This window comes from Caenorhabditis briggsae, assembly GCF_000004555.2.
Source record: "Caenorhabditis briggsae complete genome, chrII, whole genome shotgun sequence".
NCBI classification, from domain to species: Eukaryota; Metazoa; Nematoda; class Chromadorea; order Rhabditida; family Rhabditidae; genus Caenorhabditis; species Caenorhabditis briggsae.
The window spans coordinates 8,145,377-8,172,327 of record NC_013486.2 but is presented as its reverse complement, the minus strand read 5'-3'; the positions used below and the strand labels follow the sequence as shown (position 1 = coordinate 8,172,327).

The following is a 26,951-nucleotide window of genomic DNA, read 5'->3' as shown; positions in this document are numbered from 1 at the left end:
ACAGTCAGTCAAATCTCATAAAACTTTCAATTTTCTGACAAATGCAAATAATAATGGAGCTCATCAAAAGTGTATAAAAGACAGCTCATTTCTAAAGAAAGAGATCTCAAAAAAAAAGGCTATATTTTAATTAAAATCAGAATAGAACCAGAAGCTCAGACTGTTTTATTATGCTCAATTCTCTATTGTTAGGATAGTACTAGCCAGCCTAACATCATTTTCCTGACTCAATCCGATTCTATTATTTTTCTTTTCTTTTGCTCATTTTTGATCATACTGGACTAAACAAGTCATTTCTAATCATCCAGATCCAATCAGATTCTGTTTTTATTCTCTGCATGGTAGTATATAAAGAGAGGTGTTTTTAGACTCGCAATTCGGATTTCTGGTTTTGTGAATGTCTGAAAAAGCTTCTATATTATCACATTTACTTGTTTTGAGATCTAGAGAGAACACTTTTTGAACCGGCCAAGCTAGAAATTCTCAGAAGCTCATGATCTTGCTGATCGTAAATTCCTAGAAACCATACTTGTAAAATTCCGGGCCGGCCCGCCAAAGCCCGGGCCCGGGCCCGGGCCCGGCCCGGAAGGCCCTGTGTAAAAAATTCTGTATTTTTGAGCCAAATTTTGAGCTCTCAATATAATTTTCTCCATTTTTTTCGTATTTCGGATTGTTTGTCTGTCTGATCAAAAAAGATCGAAAAACTCGAAAAAAAATTTTTTTGGTCGAAAAAAATCACATAATCACATAAGCCCTTATGCGTTTTTTGAAAATTTCGAAACTAGTGAAATGACGGGCCCGCCGGGCCGGGCCGTGCCGGGCCTCCGAAACTCCGGAAAAAGCCCGGCCCGGCCCGGCCCGTTACAAGTATGCTAGAAGCCAGATCAATAATTCCTAGAAAGCGATACAGTTATCATTCCAAATTCCTCGGTTTCGAACTTCCCCCCTAGGGGTCAAATTCATCAAAGAACACCCCTCACAAATGATCACGAAGAGAAATTATCAGCTACACTGTATCTCCTAGGTGTTTTCTTCTCGTGAAAATCATATCTGTGATAGGGAACATTCCTTCGTACTGATAACCGGAAACCATTTGATTATAGGGTCTGATGACCAAGAAGTCGATGCGATTTCCTTTTTTCTTGTTATTCTTTTGGAATATGATTCCCACGAATTCTTCCAACCCCTCCCTCTTTTTGTATATAAACCCAAGTAACTGATCCAACAACTTGCAGTTTTCCAATCACCATGCGATTCCTCATCTTGGCTCTTCTCGTGCTCTTCGCCATCACCCAGGCCTATCCATCATCGGACTATCAACCACGTCACCGAAAAAGCCAGACTCGTAAGTTGCACCGTTACCTCAAAATGGTTTCAACAGACTTTTTCCAGAAGAGGCTAACATCCAGCCATTCATCCGCTTCCGCAAATCGACTCAACCTCAACAAAACTGGATGTTCCGCCCGGATGCCGCCCCATATTTTGAATAAATTCATTGAGAATGGAATGACTCTCTTCTGTTAGACATCTTTCTCCAAACCCAATGATAATCTCTATCCATTTACTCTTTTATATGTCGAGGGGAAAATTTTGAAATTGTGAGCACTATTCGATATCGTCATTCGTCGTCCGATTTTCAAAAACATTGATATTGATTTCTAATAAAAGCTTCAATTGTTAATGTTCAATTATTATCAGTTTCCGGGAAAAAAAACTATTTTGAGAGCTAAGGCAAATCAATTATTTCATATGAGTAACTGAGTTTTGATTCGAAAAACAACAAAAAAGGAACAGAAACGAAAAAATGTAAGGATATACATAGCTTAAAAATTCTGAAGAAGATTACTTTAATCTGTGAATCGGTGCAAAATATGACACAAAGAGGAAGATGGATTGGAGTTTGTGAACTGGTTTGTGCTGAAAATTTGTCATGGTAATGGGACAAAGATCTTGAAATTCGGTTACAATTCAAAATTAGAGAAGAAATTAAAATTTTGAAGAGTTCCACTATTGAAACTACCGTAAGCACTCTAATAGAAGGCCATCTTAACTGGCGCATTGAGCTTAGTTATTTCAATTTCTGTAAGAGATATCGAAACTGTATCATCCCACAAAATTTTTTCAGAACATCACCAAAATTTCATCAGTTGGCATATTTTTGTTACCTCTCGTAGAAATTGATGTAATTGAGCTCAACTTGCAGGTATAGGGTGGAAATTCTTACGGTAAATGGATAAGCCAATTTTAAATATGATTTCAAAATTTCCGTTAGCGCTACTGAAAAATTGAAAATAGGATGAGAGTTGTAAATTAAAAAATCTATGATTGTGTTCCAATATCACACAGAAAACTTTGAAGCTGTTCATCTCTTAAATCATAAATCAAATTCCTGAAATCTTTCAAAAAGTCTTCTGACTTTTAATTCTGATGACTCTTTGTTAGGATTAAATTTAGTTTTCTGAAATTTAAAAACCATGCAGTCCAGATAAGGAAAACCCACGAAATTTTCATGTGTCATCTTCCTGGATATCAAACTTCCTCTTCTCTATATAATCCCATTCACTTTATTATTATACTACACTTTAGGTTTTGAGGATTTTTACTTTAGTGGGTTTAACAACATAATGTAGAAACTTGTTTTTTTCAACTGTTCTCATTAAAAATGAAGTACAACCAACTGTTTGTCTACTTGATGTTCCCTCTCTTATCCCTCTCGCATCAGATCAAACATACATACAACACCCCTCGATACTCTTATTTTCAAGACATTGTGTTAATCCACTTCCCCTGAAAATGACACCCATTTTCATTAAAAATGTCATCTTCTTCTTCTTAACCAATTAACGGATTATATTGGCAATGCTATTCGTGCGCATCAATTGAGTTGTATTCTCCTTTTCTTTCCCTTTTTTCTTATTCCTTTTAGTTGCATCCGACACCCCGTCTGGAAAAAAATCATGGAAGATATGGAGACGCAGAAAAAAGTCACCGGAAAAAAGAAAGAAAAAGCAGCTTGTCTCTCGTTTTCTTGGCCCAGGAAACCCCTCTCCAAAAGCCTGCCAATTGATATCCACAGAGACACTCTTCGCCCCAGGAAAAAAACTTTTTCTAAGCCACCCAACTTTTCAGTTGTTTTTTCACTAATTTTCGCATGATCATCATCATGCTTATGTATCTCATCCTTCCAGAATATGTTTCCTTTTCTCCTGCTGCTCATCATCAAATTATTTTTCATCGCCATGTGCATATGTGCTAACGGACATGAGAGCAAGCAAAAACTCCCCGGGATGAGATATATGAAAAGAAGAGTGAAAAGAGAGAAGATTGCTTCTCATCAATCTCTCTGGAAACTATTCTATTTCTGATTGCCGCATTGGATGTTTGAAAATTTGATTATCAACAATCAGTTCGTTTGTTCGCTTTTTGTTGGACCCATGTCCCAAGTTGTCGAACATTTTAAAGCTGATTGGTTTCCCAAATTCCAACAACTTCTAAAATTGAAATCTGCGATCAGAATTCGGAAATTTTCCAGATGTTGTCTAGGGTGACTAGCGAGTATACTGTTATTTTTTCCATGAATCAAGTCTTATCTAGTTTAGTTACTTTTCTAGTAACTCTGTTTTTCAGAAATTTCCAGACTTCAGGTATTCTGGTCTGACGCATACTCGTTCATTATTTATAAGAGTTTTCATGTTCAGATGTTTCGATAAAAATTTCAGACAGAATCAGAATGCGAACCTTTAATATTTTTCAATCGTCGTTTTCCGGTAGTAAAATTTCGCAACCACTAAACAATTATTAAAATTATGAATTCATATTATTATTTTTCCAATTTTAGTAACACATATAAAATGATATTGTCGAAAAACTGTTTAATGACAGCCGAAAGGGCTTAAACTAGCAAATGACTGCTATTTGACAGCCAATGGAGGACCGACGGACCATTGGCGGACTGTTGACGGACAATCGGACTCTCTAGAAAATCGACTTAAAAGTTTTGATTGGAAATCAGACAGAAAACAATATTTCATCTTAAGATTATACACATTTTTTCAAAATTTCCGTAAAAGCAGAATCACTCAACGTCCCTAGAGACCAAGTCATAAAAATTTATGGTGTTTTTCTGTTCACTGTTTTCGAAATGTTTATGCCTAGAAACGGACCCTTTTAAATAAATCATTTTGAACCTCGAAAAGAATGTTCCAGGGTCTCTGAGATCTCAAAATCTCATAATAAATCTCTACTTCCTTCTCCTTGTGATAACGGTCTTGAATTCAAATGATTGTATTTATAGTACTCCATCTGTCCGAGACAGATGCTTGTCCTCACAGTTAATCCCAAATTATTCCCGGAGCAAAAAATAGGATACATAGTTCATACGAAAGAATTTCCTGAAACTTTTTATGGGGCTTCAATATTCCCTCCCACCCACATCATTCTATTTTCCATCGTCTCCTCCTTAGCAACTTCTTCGAAAAGATGACATGACAGCTTCTTCGTGGGAGGGGACGTCGTCTTCTTCTGGCGACTCGAGGGAGTAGTTGGCTTCAGAGTTCAAGTAATTCGAGACTTTCCACAAGAGTAGTCGTCTCTTTCTCTTTTTTATCCATTCGATTCATTTGACTCACCTCTGTAATCTCCCCACCTTCTTATTCTTCTTCTTATTCCTTCTATAGTACACCATAAAACGCCTTTTCTTTCTGAAAAGGAGAAGGAGAAGCGAAACCAATTTGCAGTATGCGTTTCCCGAGTTCAAAGCGAGCAGTCCCGAAGTGCTGGAATAAAGAATAATGGTTGGGTGTCCTTTACGGACACCTTCTTGCCCTTATTCTTTCAAATCTCTTTATCCCCTTCTTGTTATTCCAGAGGTGCCTGCCTTATATCTTCCGAGAACTGAAACCACTATATACGCTTTCCCAATTCCTTCCTTCCCATTCAAATACAATTTCTTCATTTGACTCTCGAAGCTTATCTGAGGTTTTCTTGATGAGCTCTCTCTTTCTCTTCGCTTTTTCGTTTTTTTTTGTTTGATGAAGAGTCAAAACCTCATAAAGCCAACAGATTTATGTGGTCCCGATTGGGAAAAATTGCTCCATTCTAGCGCCTATTCTACTATTCTGCCATTCATTCTGAAATGTGTTTTTATGGGATCTGTTCAGAGTCTCTCTCTGCTGTTCATTTCGTTTGTTGTGTCAAAACAAATGAATAATGGAATGGAGAGTGAGCTGGAAGAACATGTAGGTTCGTGGGTAAAATTGTTTTTTTTTGGCTTTGGAAGCTTTTTTTGGGCGTGACTGTTTTGTGAACAGTTGGTTGGTTTTTATCCTAGACGTCCCAATCAGAAAAAGTCGAGTAGCTACAGTAGTCGGTTTACTCTAGTTCCTCACAACATCTTATCTCGCCCTTACTAGGGATGGTTGTAACTGGGATTAGAAACTTGAAGGTATTCTGAAGTTATTCGGAAAACTTGCAAGAGCTCAGATATTCGGATTAGAACTATTGATCATGTTCCAGATTAAGCTAGTTGTAAGTTCTCATGTTTCTATAATATAAATTTTCCAAATCTAATATTATAAATACCCAAAAGAAATACCTAACAAAATACCCAAAAGGAAATTCATTTCCTTACCCGAAAACGAATAATTGGAAAACTCGCCATTTCTTTATCTGAAAACTGCCCAAATAAATATCCCAACCTGATTTTTTAGAGTGCTTTCCTTCCCACTTCGCCTCATTAAATTCTTTACCTTTCTCCCTTTAACCTCTTTCCCATTCTGGCGATTTCTTTGTGTATCTAGAATATTAAAACGACTACTTTTCTTCCTGCTTCTTTCCTCGAAACTCCTGTTGCTCTTTTGCCTTCTATTTCTCCAGAATCTTATTCTTTCCTTCACTTTAATGCCATGCCTCCTTCACTTCTCTCCTCCCGTACGCCCAATTTCACATTGTCTCATGCTCCAGAACTTTGCAGATCCTCCTTCTTCTCTTTCCTCTGGTTTTCATTCCATCTAAGAAGTTTGCTGACGACTCAACATGGCTAGTAAGTTTTCTTTTTTTGTTGTTTTTTTTTCCATTTCCTTCCCGACTTCTTTATTTCTCCGGAGGGACTAAGTTATTCGTTTTGTATACCTAGAAGGATTGATGTGGCTCTAACTGAAAATGGAAAAGGAAGTGAAGTAGTGGGTATTGAGATTTCAAGATAAATTGAACAAGAGGGATTCTTCTAGAAAAAATGGTTCAGTTCACTCATTCAAAATTCAGATTGCCCTCCTCATTGGACTGGAGCCGCATGCGACTGGCCAATTTGTGTCCATGGAAGAGCAAATCCAGCAACAAAACTTTGTAATTGCTACAATTATTACTCCCCTCCGTTTTGTATTTCATGCTTGCCAGGTTAGAATTTCAAGAGAAAATGCCAACATGACTCATGAAATTTTAGGATATTGGGGTGAATCATGTGACCGTCAACCTCTGAAAGGGGTCACCTCAGCCAGTGATTTCCCAATTCGAGTTCCTCCGTTTCTGGTGAAACCAATTCTTTTCGCTATCGCAATTTTAATCGTTCTGTTGATTCTGTTTGTGATTTACAGGTGAGTAACGTCTTCTTTCCTTCAACAACTCTATTTTTTAGAATCCGTATCTACATTCGCAGCAGGAAGCCACCACGTTACGATGACATCGCAAAGGATCTTCCACCTCCATACTCATCGTAAACTTGTCAACGTTTCCTTTTGAAATTCAAACCACTACCATTATCTCTTCCATTCTTCTCTTTTCTCCCGCTCCGTTCACTTTGTATGCTTCTTACGAGTTTTTACGTTACTTACTTCCCGAAAAATCGCAGTTTCAAATTTTCAATTCCCAGTTGTCACCAGCGAAATCCACCAGTGTTGTAAACCTATATGTAATTATAAAATCCATCAAAACCACAACGACTTTAGTTTAAAAATTCGTTTATATACTCTTTCTTTTCAAACACATGTTTCTTTGAAAATCTATTAAATAAATAAATATGATTTGAGTCAAAATAAATTAAGTTGTTTGGTTTTCCGTATTACTCCTGGATGACACGCTCTTCTCCGGTTCGACCGTTGGTGACCGTGATTTTCGGAAGAGGACCCAGATCCCGTTTTGCTGCGATTTCAGCTGCCTAAAAAGTAAATATTGGGATGAGATGAGGAGGTCAAAGGGAACAAAAATTTTATTAGAGTATAGTTTTCAGTTCAGGTGGTGATAGGATAGTTGGAAATGTGCCGATAAATGTGATGGATAATAAACATATTTTCAGAAAAGAATACGTTTTGGTGCAGATTTAATAAATAGATGTAATCCAGAAGTTCTAGAAAATGGAATTCGAAAAGTTATAGGTCGGTTCTCAAAAAACTTTTGTCAATTAGTTTTTGCGAATTAGAACCAATGCTTCAGCAATTAAGATTGCAAAATAATCAATTTCTAGAATAGGACTTTGCAGTTTTACAGAATCTCACAACCAGAAAAATTTCTATTGAAGCATATTGGTGATAAGTCTTTGAGGTTATTTTCTTCATTGGATTACATCTGTAAATTATTTTGCGTCAGATTATTTGAAATTTGTGAATTCTTTGTTGAAATATGGCTTAACACTTTGGTCACACAATTAAACGTTTTTTGGCAACCGGACATTTTCAGAGTTTTTAGCATATTTTCATCCTGAAAACTTCTGAAAAAACGGGCTCTCGAGTTATAGTGCTCGAAGCAAAAAAGTATGGTTCGGCTCTTGGACCATAACTCGCTTCACAATAATTCAATTGCGAATTTTTCTAAAATTTCGCACATAATTTTCTCTGAATTTTAAACTTCATGTGAGTAAATTGTTAAGAAACTTATGTATACATGTTCAAAAAATTCTTGTCATTTTGGATTATTTTGAAGCGAGTGATGGCACAAGTGCCGTCCAATACATTCTATGATCCGATCATCATAACTCGGGATCTCATTGATTTCCAAACCACTTCAACGTGAAGCTATCATGGAAAGTCTGGGAATTTTCGGTATTCAAAAAAATTTAGTAGACTAACGGAAAGTTTAGCTACATTTTACAATAACGTTCTGATGTTTTCAATATCTTTGAGCGAAGTCGCGAACCAATGAATACAGACCTTCAGTACTTCTTGCCGCTATTTATTCTTTGGAGATTAAAACAATTGTGAATGTCTGCGGATCATCAGCATAAAACGCTATCAGTCTACAAGGAACACTACAGTTTTTCATTGCGCAAATCTTTTCAGGAATTGTGTTCTGATCACCGATTTGTCATTTTCCCACCTTCCTATCAATATGTTTTTTATAAAATTAGGAACACATTTCGTTTCCGTTCTCTTTTCTCCCATGCATGTTATTGTTTTTTCTGATTTCGTTAGATTTTGTGATTAATAATTTTGTGAATAGATCCCTAGAATAGAACATAGATAATGATATCATTTATGTTCTCTAATCAGTTTTTCAGGAAAAAAGTTTTTGCAAAAATGCTTTCTTTTTGTTTTTCAGATCGGCAAACGGGAAAAAAGCATAAGATGAAATAGGATATCAGGACGAGTGGGATGTCTTTTGTTTTTCATTGGAAAGGTAAAAAATAATAATATTTTTTCTCTCACCTTGCTTCTTCTGTACTTGAAGTGACACTCTTTGACACAAGCAAGCAGTAAAATCAGTAGGATTGCAGTTAGAATACAAACAGGGATCAATTGCTCCCATGGTGTTGGACCTTCGTAATCATCGATGACCGGTTCGCTTGTCATTCTTAGAGCATTTCTTTCTTGAGACTAGGAATGGTATGGTTTGAGCCAGATGGAGCAAAAGCTAGCTGTTGTTGCTGCTCCAAGAGGTGAAAGCAAACAAAATCGGACAGTCAGTTGGTCAATGTCCGGACGGTGCGAAAATCGGGTCGTGAGATTGCAGTCTATTGTATCTGGGAAAAGAGGGAGAGAAGGGAACCATTTACGGGTGGATCCGTCGTTTGTATTGTTTTTGTATTCAAGAGGAAAAGCATTGGAAAAAAAGAGATGAGTGTTTATTTGTATTATGTATAAATAGACAATCTTGTCGTTGTTGGAGAAAGTGACGTCAAATATGGAAACTGTAGTTTTGGAGCAGAGAGAGCCAGAAATCCGTACAAAGAGAGGAAAGAGAAGAAGGATACCCTAGGATCCATAAAAATGAGTGTACATCATGTTTACAAATTCGTTGATTGGTCCATGTTTTGTTTTTTGAGATAGTCAAGATTCACATATTCCGGATCTTCCATTATGGCATTTTTTATGGTTCCCGAGAACAGCATACTGTCTGATGTTCCGTATTCATCTTGATTTCGGAGAAACTGAAAAATTTAGAGGAATGGATTTTTGGAAATCGTAGTTTCTATTTTTGAAGCTTGAGAAATCTCGGTGAAATTTTTCGATAATTTTTTTTTCAGATTTTATAATGGGCCGATATTTTTTGTGCACTATCGGGGGTTGATGTCAATGACCTTCTACTTTTTAACCTATACTAGAAGGGCCCCGACACTTAACTTTGAGCTCAATTATCTCGATTCTTATGCAAGATTAAAAAAATTTGTCAATTGACAAAACATTTCTGATATTATGATAAACAATTTATCAGTTGCCAACTTTTTATATCTTCAACAGGAACCGAGAAAAGTTGGTTCAAAGTTGGAAGTAAGGAGTCCTTCTATTACAGGTTTAATGGTATGTTTAAACATGTTTCTCTTTCGTTGAGAAATTCATGTCAACTTCCAACGCTTACATCTTCATCCAAAAACGGATTCGTCTGAATCACTGGTTGAGCTTCTCCTTCGGGAACGTGATGACCTCGTTGACGGAGTTCCGCATCAAGATGATACCTGAAAAGGTAACTTTCAAGGACTTTCCCCTTCCCAAAACATCTGAGCTTTCAAGTAAATATTTGTCTCTTGGTCAGTTTGCAGAATGACGTATCTTTCTCTCACCTGTACTGTTGATATTTTTGTTGCGTTTGGAAGACGTACTGCTTCTCCTCCATCCCCAAAATCCTCAAGAAATTCTCGAGCTCCGGAATTTCGAAAGCGTCCCACTGAAAAAAAAACATTTTTTTCTATTCCCGAATTTGTGACCCGCAATCAAGGGAAAAAAAGGAGCAGAAGAAGAAAATGCACATACCAGAATATCTCCAGTGTCGTTTTCTTGTAGAACAAGTGCACGACCACAATGTGGACTTGGCCAATTGAGAACAACTTTCAAAGGACAAGCATCATCCGAGATTCTAGTCAGTCTTCCTGAAAAAAAGTACAAACTAAGGGAACTCTCTTTAAAAATTACACTCACTTGTTAGCGTACATGTAGTATCATCGGTTTGTTGCTCACACTCGTACAATGCAAACTTTCTCGGATTATCGGCCACTCGGAACTTTTTCAACAGAGTCACAATCATCTTTCTTGCCGTAGTCTTGCTATCGATATTGATAACTTTTGTAGTATTTCTTGGGAGGAAAAATGAAGTGATTGTTCTCAATGTTGTTTTTGAAGTTGATTTAGTAGTATTAACAACGTCATAGACCGTGGGTGGAGCAACTCCCTGGACAACACTAATTGGTCTACTAAGATTCATATTCACATGAATATGACCTCCGAAATTGATTCCATCTTTGTGAAGTGTGATTTCCATTCCTCTAGCAATGGAGTTGTATGCTTCAATCTTCCTTTCCAGATCCAGTTCTTTATATTCATCAGTCCATTCAAATGGTGTATCCTCCTTCACATATCTCTCAATAACTCTTAACGTTGTATGTCTTGATTCTGGCGGTGCACTCGGTTCTTTCATTTCTTTTCGAATGCTGTCTACTGGAGAGAATGATTTTGGAAGGGTGAATGAGTTTTTGGATGAGAATATTGGATTTTCAACAGATGTTTCAGCAGTGTTAGCATTTCCATTCTCCTTATCAGACCCTGTACTTGAGCTCATTGCGGGGGGAAGGATCAATCCTTTAGGAATGGTTCCGAGGGTCCCATCGAGTTGTGGATAAATAGAGTCAAAGTCAGCCGAAGAGGCAAGAGAGCTTCCAGGAGATCTACAATCCAACGTTACCAAGTCTCGGCATCTGGCATGACATGTGTAGTTGCAATTCTCACATTTCAATGCTTCCTTCAGAATTCCCCAAATGAAATCTCCACACTTGTCACACCACGTTGGATGCAGAAGAGAATGGGTTTTGAAACTATGACTGCTGGTTTTGTTGGCGCCTCCTCCAGTTGTTATCAAATCTTTGAGAGGTCCGAAGTGCTGCCGTTCTATAGTATCATTCCAGACATGATTGGAATCCAGGTCAGCAAGGAAAGTGGCCCCAAAGTCCCAGATCTGAAAAAGAAATACATAAATAGTTTTCAAATTAAGTAAGGTGTCGTTTTCATTATTTCTATGAGCACTGACTATGTCCAAAGTTATCTTTTGGGCCGTCTCTTCTAACGTGTTTTTAGCATAATCAAATATTTAAATCCGTCTCTAAAAATCCAAAACAACATACATCAACTTGTTCGGAATCATCCTCCTGCCCACAACGATCCAGTTGTACTGGTCGAAAAACTAGCGTACTTTCATCGTACTCTCCAATTGATTGCTCACTTTGTGGACTACTCGTAGATGATGTATCCTGCAAAATTCAATCATTTCGTCACCTTTTCACCCGGGGACACTTGTCACTTTATGTACTGATAGTATTAAAAACCCTTCTCCACTCACCATTTTCTCGTCTTCCGATCGGATACCTAGTTGTGACATCCAGTCGGGAAACAGACCCAATTGTGATAGTTTCGTGCGAAGGCCACCAAACCAACTGAAAAAAGGATGTACGGATTCAAAACGACCATGATGATGATGATGCTCTTTGGTGACAGGAAAGAAATAGTGTGTTAAGTGGAGAGGAAGAAAACGGAGCAGATGGTCGATTGGGTGGCGCAGAAAATGTCAAAGGAGCAATTGAGGAATAAAATGGAGATTATTGGTTGGTGAATTGGGTTTTTGAGGGGAATGAAATACGGGAAAGGATTATAATATGTAGTAGATGTTTTAGGTACTTTCTGAAGGCCCACTGAAGAACGAAAGCTTGTTGATAAGCCCAAAAATATCAAAATTAACCTATTAAAAATGAATCATAATGAATCACCATTATAAAATATGAAGCGTCTGGTGTTTATAAAATTGATAAACAATTTTCATGAATGAAGAAATCGAAAGGAGAAATTTTGCGGAAAGATGTAGAATGAAAAGTCTCTCTCCGGGTGGAGATAGAAGAGAGATGTAAGCAGATAATTGAATGTTTCCGTTTTATCAAAACATATGTTTTTCTCTTCCGGAGATATTATTGAATGAAGAAAAAAAAAAGATCTTCCGTTTTTCAGAAAAAAAATGGTTTTTTTTCATTAATCTGTGATAAGCTTCTTCTATTGAGAAGGAAAATAGAAGAAGAAGAAGCTACGCGTTGATAAATATTTTTGCCTTGTTAGACGTTTCCCGAAGTCAGCTGGAAGCTTAACAATGATTGTAAATCAAAAAGAAAATGAATTGGGAAGGAATGATAAATGTCATCTAATTTAAAAGAGAGATTGAGAGAAATAGAGCGGTAATGGAGTGTGGTTCAAAGTGAAAACGAGAGAGGAAGACGACCTTATGATCGGGAAGATCGATAAGTTTTCTGAGATACGCAGACGTTTCAAAAAAAGAACTTACCCGACGTTAGATGATGAAGACGTTGAAGGCTGGAATGCGTATGATTGGAAGGTGGGGTCGTCAGTCGCCACACGGACACTCGAATCGCTTTCTGTAATATACTTTTTATAATTTTATATTCTTTGATCCGTTCTTTCCCTTCTTCTTCTTCTTCTTCTTTTCATCTCTTGTCACTTATCTCTTTTTCAACCGATTGTAAATAAAAAATGAGGAACAGAAAAGAGATACGAATAACGACAAGCCGTTTCAAATTGTAAAACGTGCAGATCGGTCATTCTACTGAGTTTTCAAATCAAAGAGCAACATTCTGTTCAAAATTTTGTTTGAAACTAGTCATTGGTGTTTTTTGGTTCAGTTGAAAACTTCAGTATTTTCCAGAATACTCGACGTTGTGATTTCAATTAGCCACTTTTAATTTGTTCCATAGCATTAAAAAGAAATTAATTTTAACGCAATCATAGCTTTTTAAAGAAAGTTGAAGACCATCCAGTTATTTCAAAAATTAAAATTTGAACAGCTTGTTACTTCTTCAGAAAGTTTTACTGTAGCTTCCAGAACTAAATGAATTTTTTTAGTTTCAATCAGTTTATCAGCTAGTTTTAGCTTTAGTCATTTCGATTTCAACTTACAAAACCACCTAATCTATCTGAAAAAAAAACCTATTGTATTTCCTCTACTAGAAGCTCACCCAAACCAGAAAGTTTGAGCTCAATTATCTCCATTCCTGTAAAAGATATCAACATTTTGTCCGCTGATAAAATAGTGGGAATATTGTTATTAACGGTTTGAGTCAGCTTCTATTAGAAGAAATACGGTGAATCGATTTGAACAAAAAAGTTTCAATTTCAATTATTATTCAATTTTGAATTCAACTTTATACACTGATTTTGAAAATTCAGTTTCAACTGAAGTTTTTTTTAAGTTTAATATTTCAAACTTTATTCCAATAATACTTAATTTGAATTTTTTTAACATCTTCATAACTTTTTCCTTCTTCTATCCACCATTTTGTAATTTCATGGAAAAGTAAATGTTAGAATTCTGTAAACTCCAAAGCACTTGCCTTTTTTCTTATCATTGTTATTTACAACGGAACGAAGCATGTGAACATACAACTTGAAATCTGAAAATAGAAATATCGATAGACAACCGAAAAGTGCACTCAAAACGATTTTGGGAAAAGAGCATGAAAGGATATTTGGTATTTAAAATATATGAAAAATTCATAAGTCCTTGAAGTTTTGGTTTGCTCTATCTTTTCTTTTTCTTATTCTGACAGAATTGAAGAGAAGGAAAGGAGGATCAAAAGTGAGTGAAATATGAGAAGAGAAAAACGCGGAAGAGAGAGAAAGGAAGAAGAAATAGAAGAACAACAGATAATCGAATGGAAGTGAGAAGAAAGAGAACATATTGGACCGTAATTATTTTTTTTTTTTGGAAAATGGCATATACTCTCTTTTACTATTGACTAGTATTGGGCAGAGACATCTTCTGCATGGGGAGGTCAGGCGGACAAATAGGGAATCGAGAGAGTATTTGAAAAAAGGAGACGCAGAGAATAGAGTTCCCAAAAAGACAGTGTGCAATCCAAAAGAAGCGCAGAAGAGATCGAGCAAGTGCGCGAGAAGATCTTGTTTGTTGTGTGCATTTTACTTGTTTTGGGATGATGCCTCATCCGATCCGACCCCAGCTGCATTATTCATTTTGTAAATAAAGGTGTTCGTTTTGTGGAATGCGGTCTGAACATCTGGTTTTTAGTGTAGATCACTTTTATTGAACAACGCAACGGAACTGGTGTGTGTGTGTGTGTGTGTGTGTGGGAAAGACATCAATGGGAAGAAGAGGTATTCAGAACAGGGATAAAAAATAGAGTAAAAACAGTTGAGATAATGCACAATAATGTAGCCTGAAACAGCAAAAGATACGATGGGATTTAAAACAAGAAGTGCACAAAAATAAGGAGGTTGAGCAAACTATAACACAAAAGATACTAATAACAACAAAAATGTGAATAGAGTATGAAATGGGAAACACAAGATGATGAAGAGAGGATCTAGTTGCGGAGAATAAGAGCGTATAAAAGTCCAATCTGTATGATGAGTACGATAAAAACGAGGGCGAAGAGGATTCCGACGACGCGACACTGCCATGCGCTGCTGACCGTCGAGTGTTGCTGCGAGACCGAGGTGAACACCGAACCAGGTCGATTGCGGCAAAATGAGACAATTAGTAACCTATTTTCGCAAAGGTTTCATGAACTCACTATGTATCTGGAGGCAGGTATTGGCTTCTCTCCATGTTTGATGCTACCATGGATCGTGCTGGTGTTCCAAATAAGGATCTTGTTGGTGTTTGGTTCTGTTGCTGCATTATTTGCCGGCGTTGTCTTGAAAAGATACTCGGAGAATCCAATGGTCTGGCACTTCCAAGGAGATTCAAACTGGCCACAGAAGGAGCTAATTGTTGAGGAGTCAAAGAACCGATGTTTTCACCAGCGTTACGGGAAAGTAGTCCAGGTCGGAAATAGCTTTGAGCGGTGCGAACTGTTTCACTGTCGTCCCAGTCCATTGACTCTACCATACTATTTTCCTTGTCCTCTCGTCGAGTTGGATTCCAGTTTGTTATGTCGCGAAGACGGTTTGTTGGAGTAGTGGTAATGCTTTCTGAAGGTGATTTCGGTGACTTCCTAAGAGCCGGCTCCTCGTGCTCCAGAAGTGAATTATTTCGACTATTCTGAGATGAACATTGAGAAATTGGAGTTGAGGCAACTGAGAAGGCACTAGAAATCATCGTATTCGGTTTTTTTTTGTGCAATCGTTTCCTTGGAAGCAATGTTACCGCCATTGCCAAAATAGTTGCGAACGAAGCACATGCACCTCTGATCAGAGCCACATCTTGTGATAGACCGTCACTTGGAGCCAAATGGGTTAGCATTGCAATAATCAGGATGATCGGGAGCAAAAGATCCGGAAGTGTGACTCGACATTTGTTGTTGAATGCAGCAATCAGATGCGAGAAAAATATGATAAAGTTGATGGCAAATGAGTTGGTATATAGAACTGGGAGTTGATCTTGAATGACTTTGGGCAAATTCATCAGGGATGCACCAGCGTCTTGTTGCAGGAAATCGATGTTGGCCAAAAAAAGGAATGCAGAAGAGATAAGGCATCCGAAGTGGAGAGCTTCACAGACGCTGCCACCAGCAAAAAACCAGCGACGTGATTTATTTCGATTCCCTACCACTTCTCGCAGTGTTGATCCAATCGCATGTTTCAGTTTGTATTGAACATCCAGTAAATATGAGTATTTTTTCTGTATAATAAGAAAAGTATAAAATTAATTCAATAATTGATTTCTTACTTTATCTTCGTTGAGCTTTCCATGAACTTGAAGCGTACATCTTGGACACAATTGATACCTTCTCTCCAGTTTATAACGGTAATCTTCTAGCTCTTCATTCCACCGATCCTCATCAACTGGTTCAAAGTTTCCCACACTCTGCATTATAATCTCTTGACCTAGATTGCAATCTGAGCACAGACCATTCGCAGATTCTGAAACATTCAGGTATTCATTTAAAAAGTTTTATCTACCAACTTGGACTCATATTCACTCCACCGAACCGAGCAAGCAATCCGTTTGATTTTTCAGGTTTTGGTTTCAGAGGTTCACAATATCTTGTTGTTGAGATGTTTGTTTGAGCAGGAATTCGTTTATTGTAGTCACCATCTTCAGTGAAACCATTGTATTGTTCACAAGATGGACATGTGAAACTGTTGCGATTACTGTAGTCAACTTTGGTTGAACTGTGACAAAACCAACATTCCACTGTGGATTTCAATTGAGGTCTGGGAAAAACAGGATAAATTTTTAACTTTTTCTGGTTTCTTCACCTGACTGCTCTATAGAGAATCGGAACGGATGCAATGACACCCACCGCCGCAGCAATCTCCATCTGAAATTAAGTCATAATTTACAATAACAGAACAGAGACCATTTTAAGAGAAATCAGATACTAGGATTTTGAGAGAAAACCACAGGACTAACTAAAAAACCCAGACACAAAAATTTTCAGCTTCATTGAAGATATAGCACAATTCATATACAAATACAGAACAAAAACGGAAATGAGTCGAAACGAGGAGTGCGCGAATTTGTTTGGGTTGGATGGAAAAGAACAGCTTGGATCAGACACTGGAAAAGGTGGGATGTCTGAACAAAATAATTTCGCAATACTCGGATAGATACGAAAACGTAATGAATGGGGCCTAGTCGGTGAATTATGAAATGAAAAATCACTAAACTATTCATTGATAAAATATCCGGTGAAGCAAAATATTACAGCCAAAGAGAAGAGTAGCAACGGGAACAAATGCTGGAATGGGCAAGAAGAGAGAATTGTTCAGAGGTATTAGGGTTTGGTTTCGATTGCTTCGAACACTTTTCTTGCGTTTTTCACATTCATTGTGATCATCGGAGCAGAAGCGTTTCCATCAGGTACAACGATCTGAATAAGCAATCATTTAACAAATCGATTCAAGTTTTAGTTACTGACCATGACGTAGGTATTCTGAGTGAACGAATCAATGAATGCCGAGAACTGACTGTTGCGAACTTGAATCGAGTCGAGTTTGGAACCCATTTTTCTGGAATGAGCTTTTGAATAGGAGGTTTCGGGACTTCTTTCTACTTACGTGCACGACAGCTTGAACTGTTTTATGATGTTCGAAACTTTTTCGAACCTATGAGGATCCTTGTGTTCGCGTAGAACAGCATGTGCGATCACCAGGAAGGTTGCCCGTTCGAAAAGAATAATTTCGTCAGCGTCCAGAATCGCTCCGAACTTTTTGAGCTTATCTTCCATTGTGCCCACGTTTGGAACCAAATGATATACTATTGCCGACCAGGCTTTGTACAAAGTCTCGTCCCAAATACTGCTTTTGAAGCACTGGCATACAGCGTTTTGCCGCTCACTTTGAAGAGGTGTTGCTGCCAGCTCACTGTAACGAAGCACTTCCGCTTCACGCCGCTTGAATGTTTCTTCGCGCTTGTCTTCTTCGATCAGATCCATTTTGTGGATGAGGCAGAAGACTTGTGCGTTTGGAGAGTTCTGAAGCAGTGCTTCCAAACACGACTGGTAGTATCTGAGATCCTTTTCAAATTCACGACTCTCGACGTCAAATACATATATGAGCACTTGGACGTTTTTGAAAATTTGATCTTTTTGAGAAACAAGGAAGTTCTCCATGAACGATTCTTGGCCTCCACAGTCCCACAAATGGAGCACCATGTTACCAAGAAACCTGAAAATTCAATGGTTTTTAATTTGAATTAAGAAAGATTAGAAAGATTACTTGACATGAGCATGTTCGACTTCAATAGTTGGCCCGAGGCGAGAGCAATCTCTGGCAATGTAATTGGCAAAAATGATCGAACGCATCGAAGTTTTACCAGAGCCACTTTTGCCCATCAAAAGCACTTTTCGTTTCGAAGACATTTTCTATGAAAGGATTATTTTCAATGCTTCTGCTAATGAGCAAAAAACGAATATGACTGAAAGGTACTAGCGATGACTGAACATGGGGATAATGATTGGCAGACACAAGGGCCTGAACATATTTTCAAATTTATTACTTCATGAAGAAATACAAAGAAATAACGTATTATTACCGAATGCAAAGAATCGAGAAGAGGATGGTTGGAATGGAAGATCGAATTCTCATGATCACGAGATGAATATTAATCGAGAAGAGTCACAAATAAACCAAAACACGAATGTGGATGATTAATCACCGAATTAGAGAATAATGAAATTTCAAAACCACCTAATCAAAAAAATAAGAGTGTGAAGGGGAAGAAAATGGACCTAACAGTCGCCCGAAAGTATATATTATGTATTAGAAAGAGTAAGAAAAAAGTGTGGCGCTCAGCCTTTATCACTAGCAACTAGTGATAAGAGAAAGTTCTTTGAAAGAACAATAAGTTGAAGCGGACGAAACCACGGCAAGCTTCAAAACAGTTTCTAATTGCATCGTATGCAACAACTTCCCGATTCGTACTGCAGAAAGGGAGGTAAAGGAAAAAACAAACGGGAACCGCAAACTCGAGAGAGTGGTAAATGTATAAGTGAAAAATTGCGAAGAGAGAAACTCTTGGAAGTTTGGTTGAGGACGAAAGAAAACATTAAGTGAATTGCATACAGAACTATGAACAGTGAAGTGAAAGATGTGGAAGGAATTCAATTGGTTGGTCCTGAAGAAAAAAACACGAGTTGTAAATAAGTGAACATGAAAAATATGATTTGATTGTTATAATCTAGGCTTCGCTACTGCTTTCCGGGTGCGAGATGCTGGCAGCAAGCCCAACACATGCTGGATCAGTGGCTTTTGAATCATGGGAGCTGTTAAGCGGCCAATCAGAATCCTCTCCTTGCTGATGTGTGTCGGCACCTGGCCAGGCTATTGTGGGATCGTCGTGGGTAGGGGCTACGACAGCGGTGGAAGTTGAGGGACTGACTGTTGGAAACGACGAAAAATCAGCCCACATGTCATCTTGTGGTGGTGGCTTATCTGAAAAAATCGTGATGTTGAGAGGGTGTGAAAACTATAATAGGTGGGATAGCAATTCATAAGCAGGATAAAACAACGGGATGAACGATACAGGCTTGATGGTGGCTGCAATCCCACCTATCAGTGACCATATATATTACCTAAATACGAAAAGTTGGGTTCCAAATCAGAAACCCAGTTCGTTTCAGGTCGGGGTCCAGTCTCAGTGACCACTTCGTTTCCCCCAAGTGGTGGCGAAGTTGGCCAAACCCACTCCCCGTCTGATTCATCCTGATCTAGATTAGTTTCGCTCCCCTCAGTTTCTTGTGGATACGTACTGTGTACGACGGTCGGCTCAGCTGGTTTCTTTTCTTCCTTGTCTTGCTCACCAGGCCACTTGATCGGACTAGCTTCGAAACCATGCTGCGCTCCAGTGCATGATGATGAATTTGCGCGTTCTGAACACAGTTTTCTGAATTCGTCCTCATCTGGAGTATCAAATTGTCCGTCAAACTCGGAGAACCGATTCAAGTCTGCGTCGAAAGCAGATCTGAAACTTCATGGGGGTCAGAAAATTTTTTTAAAAATTTACATACCCAAAAGCAGCGAAGCCTCTGGTTGCTGATGAACTTGAATCCATTTCAGCAAACTTTGTGGATGCATCTGTCCACTCCTCGCTATCATTGAAACCGTGACTGTCATTTCTAACAGAAGAAAGGAGACTGGAATCATTGAAATCGTGTTGCATTTGAGGTCGATGTTTCAGGTTGTAGTTATTAACTATTTCTTCGAGCTCTGTCCATCGTTTGTCATCCTAGAAACTTGACAGTAATTCATACGATTTTCAATAAATTTACTTACCTTCAGAATAGCAATCAATCGAGGATTCGGGACTGTGCGTTTCTTGGCCCGACTGATAGCATCTCCAAGGTTCTGGTTGAAGGAACGAAGTCCACTACAAGCTATCAAGTCACCAGATCGATGAAACGATGTTGCTGTATCATAAATGTTCTTGATGAGTCCTCCTTCCGTCAGCAAATACTCCCCAGCTGGCGAAAGATCTCCAGAAGTGAAGACAGAGTGGAGCAGTAAGTTGACAACCTTTACGAGATGCGAGTGAAGAACACCAGCAAGAGGCAACTTTTTGGCAGCTTCGATCAACTGAAAAACAACTATAAGATATGCAGCAATCTACATCATGTACCTTCACGAACGGTAGCTTTTGAAAAGCTTCAAAAAGCCTCTGATGGGTGGAATAATGATTAGTGTTGCACAGTTCAATGAGCAGTCTGAGAAGAGATTGCCAAAGCGATCCGTTAGCCTACAATTGATAACATGTACTAAACTTAAATTAATAACTGATTTTACCTCGATGTCCCTCAAAATTGTTTGCAAGATATTGAAAGCACGATTAGCAACGATTCCTTCCACAATCCGTTCAGGATCTGGCTGATACGAGTGCTCATATGCATCGTTATCAATGCACGGGCGCATCAGGCCATACGAGTAATGCCGTTCTTCAATCAGATTTCTTTCGATTTCTTCAAGGTGTTGAGCTGGTGCATCTGCGACATAGTTCGTTTTGATGAAAGCTTCTAGAATTCGTGCCGATGTAGCTACGAGCGAAGACTTCTTTGCAAAATCTTCGTCCGAACAATTTTCCTATAAATTTGAGTTCAATTACATCCTCGGAATATTTGGTATGTCACCTCAACGATTAGATTATCAGCAATTTTTGCAATCAGCTCTTCTTCCATCGCTTTATCATGCAAGCTGTCTTCTTTGCACTCGAGCATATAGAGCTTATCTCGCAACTCCCTCAAAATTTCACAGTAAACTTCAGCAAGACACTCCCTGTCGTCGTCGTTTGTAGTCTCGCTCATTCGATTCACAATTTTCACAAACATATCCTCGTCGATCATCCACTGAATAATTAGAATATTTGTCCGGTTTCTTTATTGGACCTACTTGTTTGATAGCTCTTGTCCCTTCGCTGGTATTTGGAATTCTAACTAAGTTTTCCAAAAGGCATTCAATGGCGCCGAGATTGATATTTTGGAGACATTTGTCGAAGAATGGAGTTTTTTGAAGAAGCGCGAATGTCTGAAACTATCATCAGGGGTCCTGATTTAACTGTGAGAACACGAACCAAAACAAAATGCCGAGACAGGAGACATTCCATGATTTTTGCAAAAAAGCCAGCAACAAGATGATTCAGCGGAGCTTTGTCATTCATAAAATCCACTAGACATTTTTTCGTCTCCTCTGTCTGTAAAAAAAACAGAATTATAATTGAAATGGTGGCGATTATGGTAGTACCGTCACGATTAGCTTTTGAAAAACATCAGTTCCGCGAATAGTCAGAATTTCTGATGCAATGAACGAAAGTCTGGAAATTTGTTTTTGGAGGATTATTTTCGGAAACTAAAAATTACCTGTATTGTTGTTTCATAGGTAAATCAGGGTTGATAACTGGATTCAGACTGAGCTCCATCAAAGCCTTCATGTTCTCTTCTGCTGTGATGCTGCAAAATGTGATATTTATAAATGTAATCATGTTATCAGCTCACTACTTGACAAGTTCGGCTTTTCCATATCGTGATTCTTGAACTACAAACTCGTTGAGCAGAACATCCTCTAACGTGAAGTTATCGGATTTGAGTAGCTGCATCAACGTATTCTCCTCTTCTTCTCGTGCCCAGAACATCTGGAAAAACCTGGTAAACATTTGGAATCGCTTCTTTTGCGCAGGCATCGATCTACGTTTGGGTTGATAACACATAAAAGGGCGCGGGCGAGAAAGAAACAAAACAAAAAACGCATCTGCAATATCGCGATAATGTTGAAACTCGACAAGAGAACCAGAGAGAACGATGATGACAACAGCGCCGCGGAACGATAAAAAAACAGAAAAATGCGCACAAATTTTGCGCCGAAGTGTGTATTAGTGCGTAGTAGTGTACGCGCGAACATGTGATTCGACGCCAACTTGCAGACATTGAGGAAGAAGGAAAAAAAGGAAAGAAGCTGAAGATGGAGTTTGAGGAAGGGAAAGGACGCGTTTTTCCGTTGTCCCGCAGCTTTTCCTCGTTATTTGTTATCTGAATATGTGATCTGTTCCTCTTAGTGTGTCACATAACATGGGAACCGTTTCGTTAGCAGTTCAATTATTTATTGTATTCCTTCTGACTTCATACTTGTTGAATAAAGTAGGTTTCCATTACAAATGCTCATTAATCAATTGGAATATTGATTTCAGTACTCAACAATCCGGAAGCAAAATCCGATTGTGACGATATCCACGTTCATCGGATGGTACTTCTCGCTCATCATTGTATTCGTTCTTCCGCTAGATGTGGCTATTGTTAGTTTAATCACTATAGTATGCTTTAAAAAATTACTGAAAAACAGTAAAAAATAAACTTCATTCACTTTCTTACTTTTAGACATTCTTCCACAAATGCGAGAACGATCGTCAAAGAGTTCTAAACACCACCTCGACTCCAGCGCCAATCGTACCAGAATGCGAACTTCCAGGAGGATATGTACCAGATGATGTTCTCTTCGATCTCTGGCGTGTTGTGTATTGGAGTGCCCAAATTCTGACTTGGCTCATCCTTCCACTCCTCCAAAGTTACGTCACGGCTGGCAATTTTACCATATTTGGAAAAATCCGTGCGGCAGTGATCAACAACACCGTCTACTACGCCATCTACTCTCTTTGTTTCCTCGCGATTCTGATCTATGCGATGTTCAAAGGAGTGTCCATCAACATGTTTGTTTGAGAACCTAGTCTGAATAGGGAATATTCCTAAGAAGTTTCAGAGAGAACTTGAAAGTCATTTTGGTGTCTGCCTCCAACACCTGGGGTCTATTCCTGCTCGTTGTGCTTCTAGGACATGGACTCGTTGAATTACCACGAAGTCTTTGGCACCATGGAAATAGACGTAATCAATTATTGCCTTGAAGATGGCTGGCAATCATATTTATACTTTTAGATTACCGACTGAGGAAAACGTATTTCGACATCGAAAAGTTGGCATCAGAGAAGAGTGAAGCAGAGGAAAACGTCAAGGAGATTTACAAGTTTGTTTTATAATTCTATCTCTCCAATCACCACAAATCGATTTCAGAAAAGTTCGTGTTCTTTTCAACTCGATGAAAAATGACCAAAATGGACAACGACGAAAAGTCAGAACGATTCTTTCAAAGTTTAGTGATGATGTTATTGATCAACTCTTCCCTTCAAGACAAGTTATTGATAATGCAAGTATGGAAGAAATAGGGGATTACTGCTCAGAAGCAAAACTTATCAACCTTCACAAGAAGACAATTTACGCGGTGCAAACGTTGAATAACGCCACTGCTCAATGGAAGTGAGTTTTCTTTTAATTAGGATTCGATATAAATAATTTTTCAGAGTTCTGGTGGATCGCGCTTTGTTCCTTGAAAATCTTGCGTTCTCCGAATCCAACGGCTACAATTTGGATCTTGCGAGAAACATATGTGTTCCGGTTGGAGTTCGCCGATTTTGGTACACACGTCTTCAAACGCCATTCTGTCGAGTTCTCGGAGTTGTCACAGTTTTCATGACATTTTTCGTTTTGTTCTCGGAATGTACTTTCTTCGTTGTCTCTTATACCGTTTCCCCAGCAGCTTTCGTCACAGAATATGCATCAAACAGATTCCATTACAAGTACACACAGGTTTGAGTTACTCGTCTTTTCTTTTCAAATAACCCATGATTATCAGTTTGTTGCTTTCGGTATTATCGTCTACTTGATCACCTGTGCGTATTTCACGATTTTCCGACTTCAAATCTACAAATATTATCATCTGGACCCTAATGGACACACCGATGAGAATAGTATTCTGTTCAGTGCTATGTAAAAATTTCCTAATTTTTCCTTAAATAATATTCAAAACTTTCAGACTTCTATGTCGCCTGACCCCACCAATCTGTTTAAACTTCCTCGGAATGATACATATGGATTCTCATGTCTCCATGGCTAAAAGTTTCGGTGTGGAGACACAGTTCACCAAATTGATGGGTCATTTAGACGTTATCCCAATTCTAGCTAAAGGAATCAACATATATTTGCCGATCTGTATCATTTTGCTGTGTGCGATCCACTACTATAGAGTTGGAGCTTACGTTCTTCACAATATCGGATTTGATCAATTTGTGGAGTCTGATGAAATGACAAACGATATGATCAACTCGGGACGATCACTTGTACAAATAGAGCGAAATTCAATCAAGCGGTCAAATGAAAGAAATCAACGGAATCAAAGCTGGACCAATACCATTACAAGTAACACATCTACCACATCAAATGCTGTTAACAAATACAAGCGTTCTCGGAAGAACGAGGAGGAAAGACCAATGCTGGAAGAAGAAGAAGAAATGGAGGAGGTGTCGAGTACCACGCGCATCTCCTTGTCTCCAACGGAACATCCATCGTCTAGCGGCTTCTTCGATGATATGTGAATAATAGATCTCTAACGAATATATGGAAAATTATTTGAAAAATGCTTGTAAATGTGTAATAACTTATTTATTGCTCTTAATAGATTGCCAAATAAAATTGATTAGTTTGTTTGAAATTTTTTATTCCATTTTGAAAAAAGGTTAACAGCCTTTTGAGAACATTTTTCTATTATCAAAACTCAAGATTTCAAAAATGATTGTTCTAGATGGCACTGGCCTCCTCCTCCAACGCAATTCCAATGGAGGAACTATTCGGAAATCCATTCAGACCAAAAAAGGAAAAAGTAGTTGTAGAAGAAAAACCATTTGAGTATAAACCATCAGCATACGTCCAAATGATTGATCAGATGATAGGAATTCGGACGAGACCGTGGAATCCAGAACGGACGCCGATTAAACCGATTCAGATGCTAACACTTCCGGAAATGTCTCGAGAAGAACGATGGATTCAGTGGGGAATGGAAAATTGTGCAGTAAAAGCAACGATCTCAGGAGTTCTTGGAGTGGGAGTTGGTTTCGCTTTCGGTCTGTTCACAGCTTCAGTTGACCCTCAATTATCAATGGTTGGAGGAGATCCTACTAAACAGGTACAGTGAATTAATAGTTTATCGAATTATGGAAAAAGCATCATTTAATCATTAAAAAGGGGGTTTTTGAAAATAAGAAGATTGCTCATAACGTTGTCGTCTGTTTCAAACCATTGCAAAGTGTATTTTCCACAAAAGATCCAATTTAGGCTTCACATAACACTAAACAACTTTTCAACCGACTTCCGTTTTTTACCCCAAAGTTTTTGGCTTTGGTGTAAAAAAGGTTCGGGTGTAACTGGAACGATTCAGTTCAGAAGTACATTGAACACAAACCCTGAAACGAGTGGTAAAATTAGCGATTTTTTTTGAGAGAAAAATTCATTTATTTGATTACTAGCATAATATCTAGACCTTTCAGGTTTTCTAGCTATTTTCAGAGATCCTTTCTCGGTTTTTCCGGTTTTTAGTCTGAAATTTGATGGAACGGTATTCGTGAGATTACTGTAGATTACGGTTTTTGTCTGCATTTTGACGTGATTGTGTTTGCGAAAAAAAAACTACAAAATATTATGCTTGTCTGAGAAAAAAAAGGTTAGAGAGTATTTTTTGCAGTCTGAATACGGTAGCGATATCGAAGCGGAGAGCCTAAATAGCACACAAACGGCGGAGACGCAGACACATTTTCTCTGCGTCTCAACCTTTTTTTTCTCAGACAAGCATAATAGAAGGGCTTCTACAGTAATCTTCGCGAACATCATCCTGACAAAATTCTAACAAAAAATTTGGAAAAATCAAAAAAGAATTATCAAAAATATTAGAAAAGCCTAAAAATATCTAAAATGTTGCAACAAATCGAAGAAAAAATCAATTTTATTCCCTCGAGAATATTCGCTTTTAAGAGAGAATCCAGGCCTTGAAACAAGTGGTAAAAGCCTATTTTCGGAATTATAAAACTTTCTCTGAAATTTCGTCGCCAAGATTCTCAGTTTCAGGGCCTGCATTAAACACTGTCAGGGCTTTCCCGATCAACTTAATACCAATACAAAGTAATTTTTCAGCTGACACTCAAACAAACATGGAAGGAAATGTCGAGTCGAATGAAGTCGTACGGAAAGAACTTTGGATCCATCGGTCTCATGTTCTCTGGCACCGAATGTGCTCTTGAAACGATACGGGCAAAAAGTGATTGGCGCAATGGAACTTATTCTGGAGGAATCGTCGGAGGTCTACTTGGCTTGAGAGCTGGAATTATGCCGGCTGTTTGGGGAGCCGCCGGTTTTGCTGCATTTTCCACTATCATTGATCATTACATGCGAGGCTAGGATATTCATTTTCAAATAGTGGTTTTATGGTTGTTGTTTTTTAGCTGAATTAGTAAATTTTTTCTTTTGTTTCTTTTTGTTGTCCTTTTAAGAATACACCTCTAACAGCTTACTGAAATAATACATGTACACCGATTAATCCCTTTTGATTTTGTTCAATTCTAATACGATGAGAATCGAATCCCAAAATTCCAAGGTTCCCATCATAAATCTGTACGTCGCCTTTGCGTCTACTCCGATGCCCCCCGTTTGCTCCCTCACCCATCATGTCATTTGTCGTTTCCACAATTCAGAAGTTGCTCTTTTCAACAAGTGTCGATTA

At 38.3% G+C, this 26,951-nt stretch overlaps 9 protein-coding genes across 9 annotated transcripts; 4 read left to right on the top strand and 5 right to left on the bottom strand.

The window, feature by feature from the left end:
* Positions 1 to 1,248: 1,248 nt before the first annotated feature.
* Positions 1,249 to 1,490, top strand: CBG02927 (the record flags this gene model as incomplete). The annotated part of the gene is made up of 2 exons (XM_002631097.1): positions 1,249 to 1,345; positions 1,393 to 1,490. The coding sequence occupies 2 exons, from the start codon at positions 1,249 to 1,251 to the stop codon at positions 1,488 to 1,490; spliced, it is 195 nt and encodes a 64-aa protein (XP_002631143.1).
* Positions 1,491 to 5,903: 4,413 nt separating this feature from the next.
* Positions 5,904 to 6,713, top strand: CBG02928 (the record flags this gene model as incomplete). Its single annotated transcript, XM_002631098.1, has 4 exons — positions 5,904 to 6,040; positions 6,242 to 6,393; positions 6,440 to 6,590; positions 6,632 to 6,713. The coding sequence occupies 4 exons, from the start codon at positions 5,904 to 5,906 to the stop codon at positions 6,711 to 6,713; spliced, it is 522 nt and encodes a 173-aa protein (XP_002631144.1).
* Positions 6,714 to 7,054: 341 nt separating this feature from the next.
* On the bottom strand, positions 7,055 to 8,777 carry CBG02929 (the record flags this gene model as incomplete). The annotated part of the gene is made up of 2 exons (XM_002631099.1): positions 7,055 to 7,150; positions 8,634 to 8,777. The coding sequence occupies 2 exons, from the start codon at positions 8,775 to 8,777 to the stop codon at positions 7,055 to 7,057; spliced, it is 240 nt and encodes a 79-aa protein (XP_002631145.1).
* Positions 8,778 to 9,211: 434 nt separating this feature from the next.
* CBG02930 lies at positions 9,212 to 13,816 on the bottom strand (the record flags this gene model as incomplete). The annotated part of the gene is made up of 9 exons (XM_045242348.1): positions 9,212 to 9,355; positions 9,784 to 9,880; positions 9,986 to 10,089; positions 10,176 to 10,291; positions 10,341 to 11,370; positions 11,537 to 11,662; positions 11,752 to 11,845; positions 12,739 to 12,829; positions 13,798 to 13,816. 9 exons carry the CDS (start codon positions 13,814 to 13,816, stop codon positions 9,212 to 9,214), a joined length of 1,821 nt encoding a protein of 606 aa, XP_045092163.1.
* A 975-nt stretch (positions 13,817 to 14,791) lies between these two features.
* Positions 14,792 to 16,693, bottom strand: CBG02931 (the record flags this gene model as incomplete). Its single annotated transcript, XM_045242347.1, has 5 exons — positions 14,792 to 14,894; positions 15,002 to 16,050; positions 16,099 to 16,292; positions 16,336 to 16,586; positions 16,632 to 16,693. The coding sequence occupies 5 exons, from the start codon at positions 16,691 to 16,693 to the stop codon at positions 14,792 to 14,794; spliced, it is 1,659 nt and encodes a 552-aa protein (XP_045092162.1).
* A 456-nt stretch (positions 16,694 to 17,149) lies between these two features.
* Positions 17,150 to 18,235, bottom strand: Cbr-raga-1 (the record flags this gene model as incomplete). The annotated part of the gene is made up of 4 exons (XM_002631102.1): positions 17,150 to 17,245; positions 17,294 to 17,384; positions 17,433 to 18,041; positions 18,093 to 18,235. 4 exons carry the CDS (start codon positions 18,233 to 18,235, stop codon positions 17,150 to 17,152), a joined length of 939 nt encoding a protein of 312 aa, XP_002631148.1.
* An 818-nt stretch (positions 18,236 to 19,053) lies between these two features.
* Positions 19,054 to 21,993, bottom strand: Cbr-saps-1 (the record flags this gene model as incomplete). Its single annotated transcript, XM_045242345.1, has 12 exons — positions 19,054 to 19,307; positions 19,448 to 19,836; positions 19,883 to 20,100; positions 20,148 to 20,447; positions 20,482 to 20,607; positions 20,655 to 20,948; positions 20,996 to 21,211; positions 21,255 to 21,389; positions 21,436 to 21,555; positions 21,606 to 21,675; positions 21,722 to 21,811; positions 21,857 to 21,993. The coding sequence occupies 12 exons, from the start codon at positions 21,991 to 21,993 to the stop codon at positions 19,054 to 19,056; spliced, it is 2,349 nt and encodes a 782-aa protein (XP_045092161.1).
* Positions 21,994 to 22,426: 433 nt separating this feature from the next.
* Positions 22,427 to 24,777, top strand: CBG02934 (the record flags this gene model as incomplete). Its single annotated transcript, XM_002631104.1, has 9 exons — positions 22,427 to 22,495; positions 22,546 to 22,650; positions 22,733 to 23,061; positions 23,112 to 23,233; positions 23,285 to 23,372; positions 23,420 to 23,662; positions 23,707 to 23,992; positions 24,039 to 24,172; positions 24,219 to 24,777. The coding sequence occupies 9 exons, from the start codon at positions 22,427 to 22,429 to the stop codon at positions 24,775 to 24,777; spliced, it is 1,935 nt and encodes a 644-aa protein (XP_002631150.1).
* A 206-nt stretch (positions 24,778 to 24,983) lies between these two features.
* On the top strand, positions 24,984 to 26,629 carry CBG02935 (the record flags this gene model as incomplete). The annotated part of the gene is made up of 2 exons (XM_002631105.1): positions 24,984 to 25,364; positions 26,366 to 26,629. 2 exons carry the CDS (start codon positions 24,984 to 24,986, stop codon positions 26,627 to 26,629), a joined length of 645 nt encoding a protein of 214 aa, XP_002631151.1.
* Positions 26,630 to 26,951: the final 322 nt, after the last annotated feature.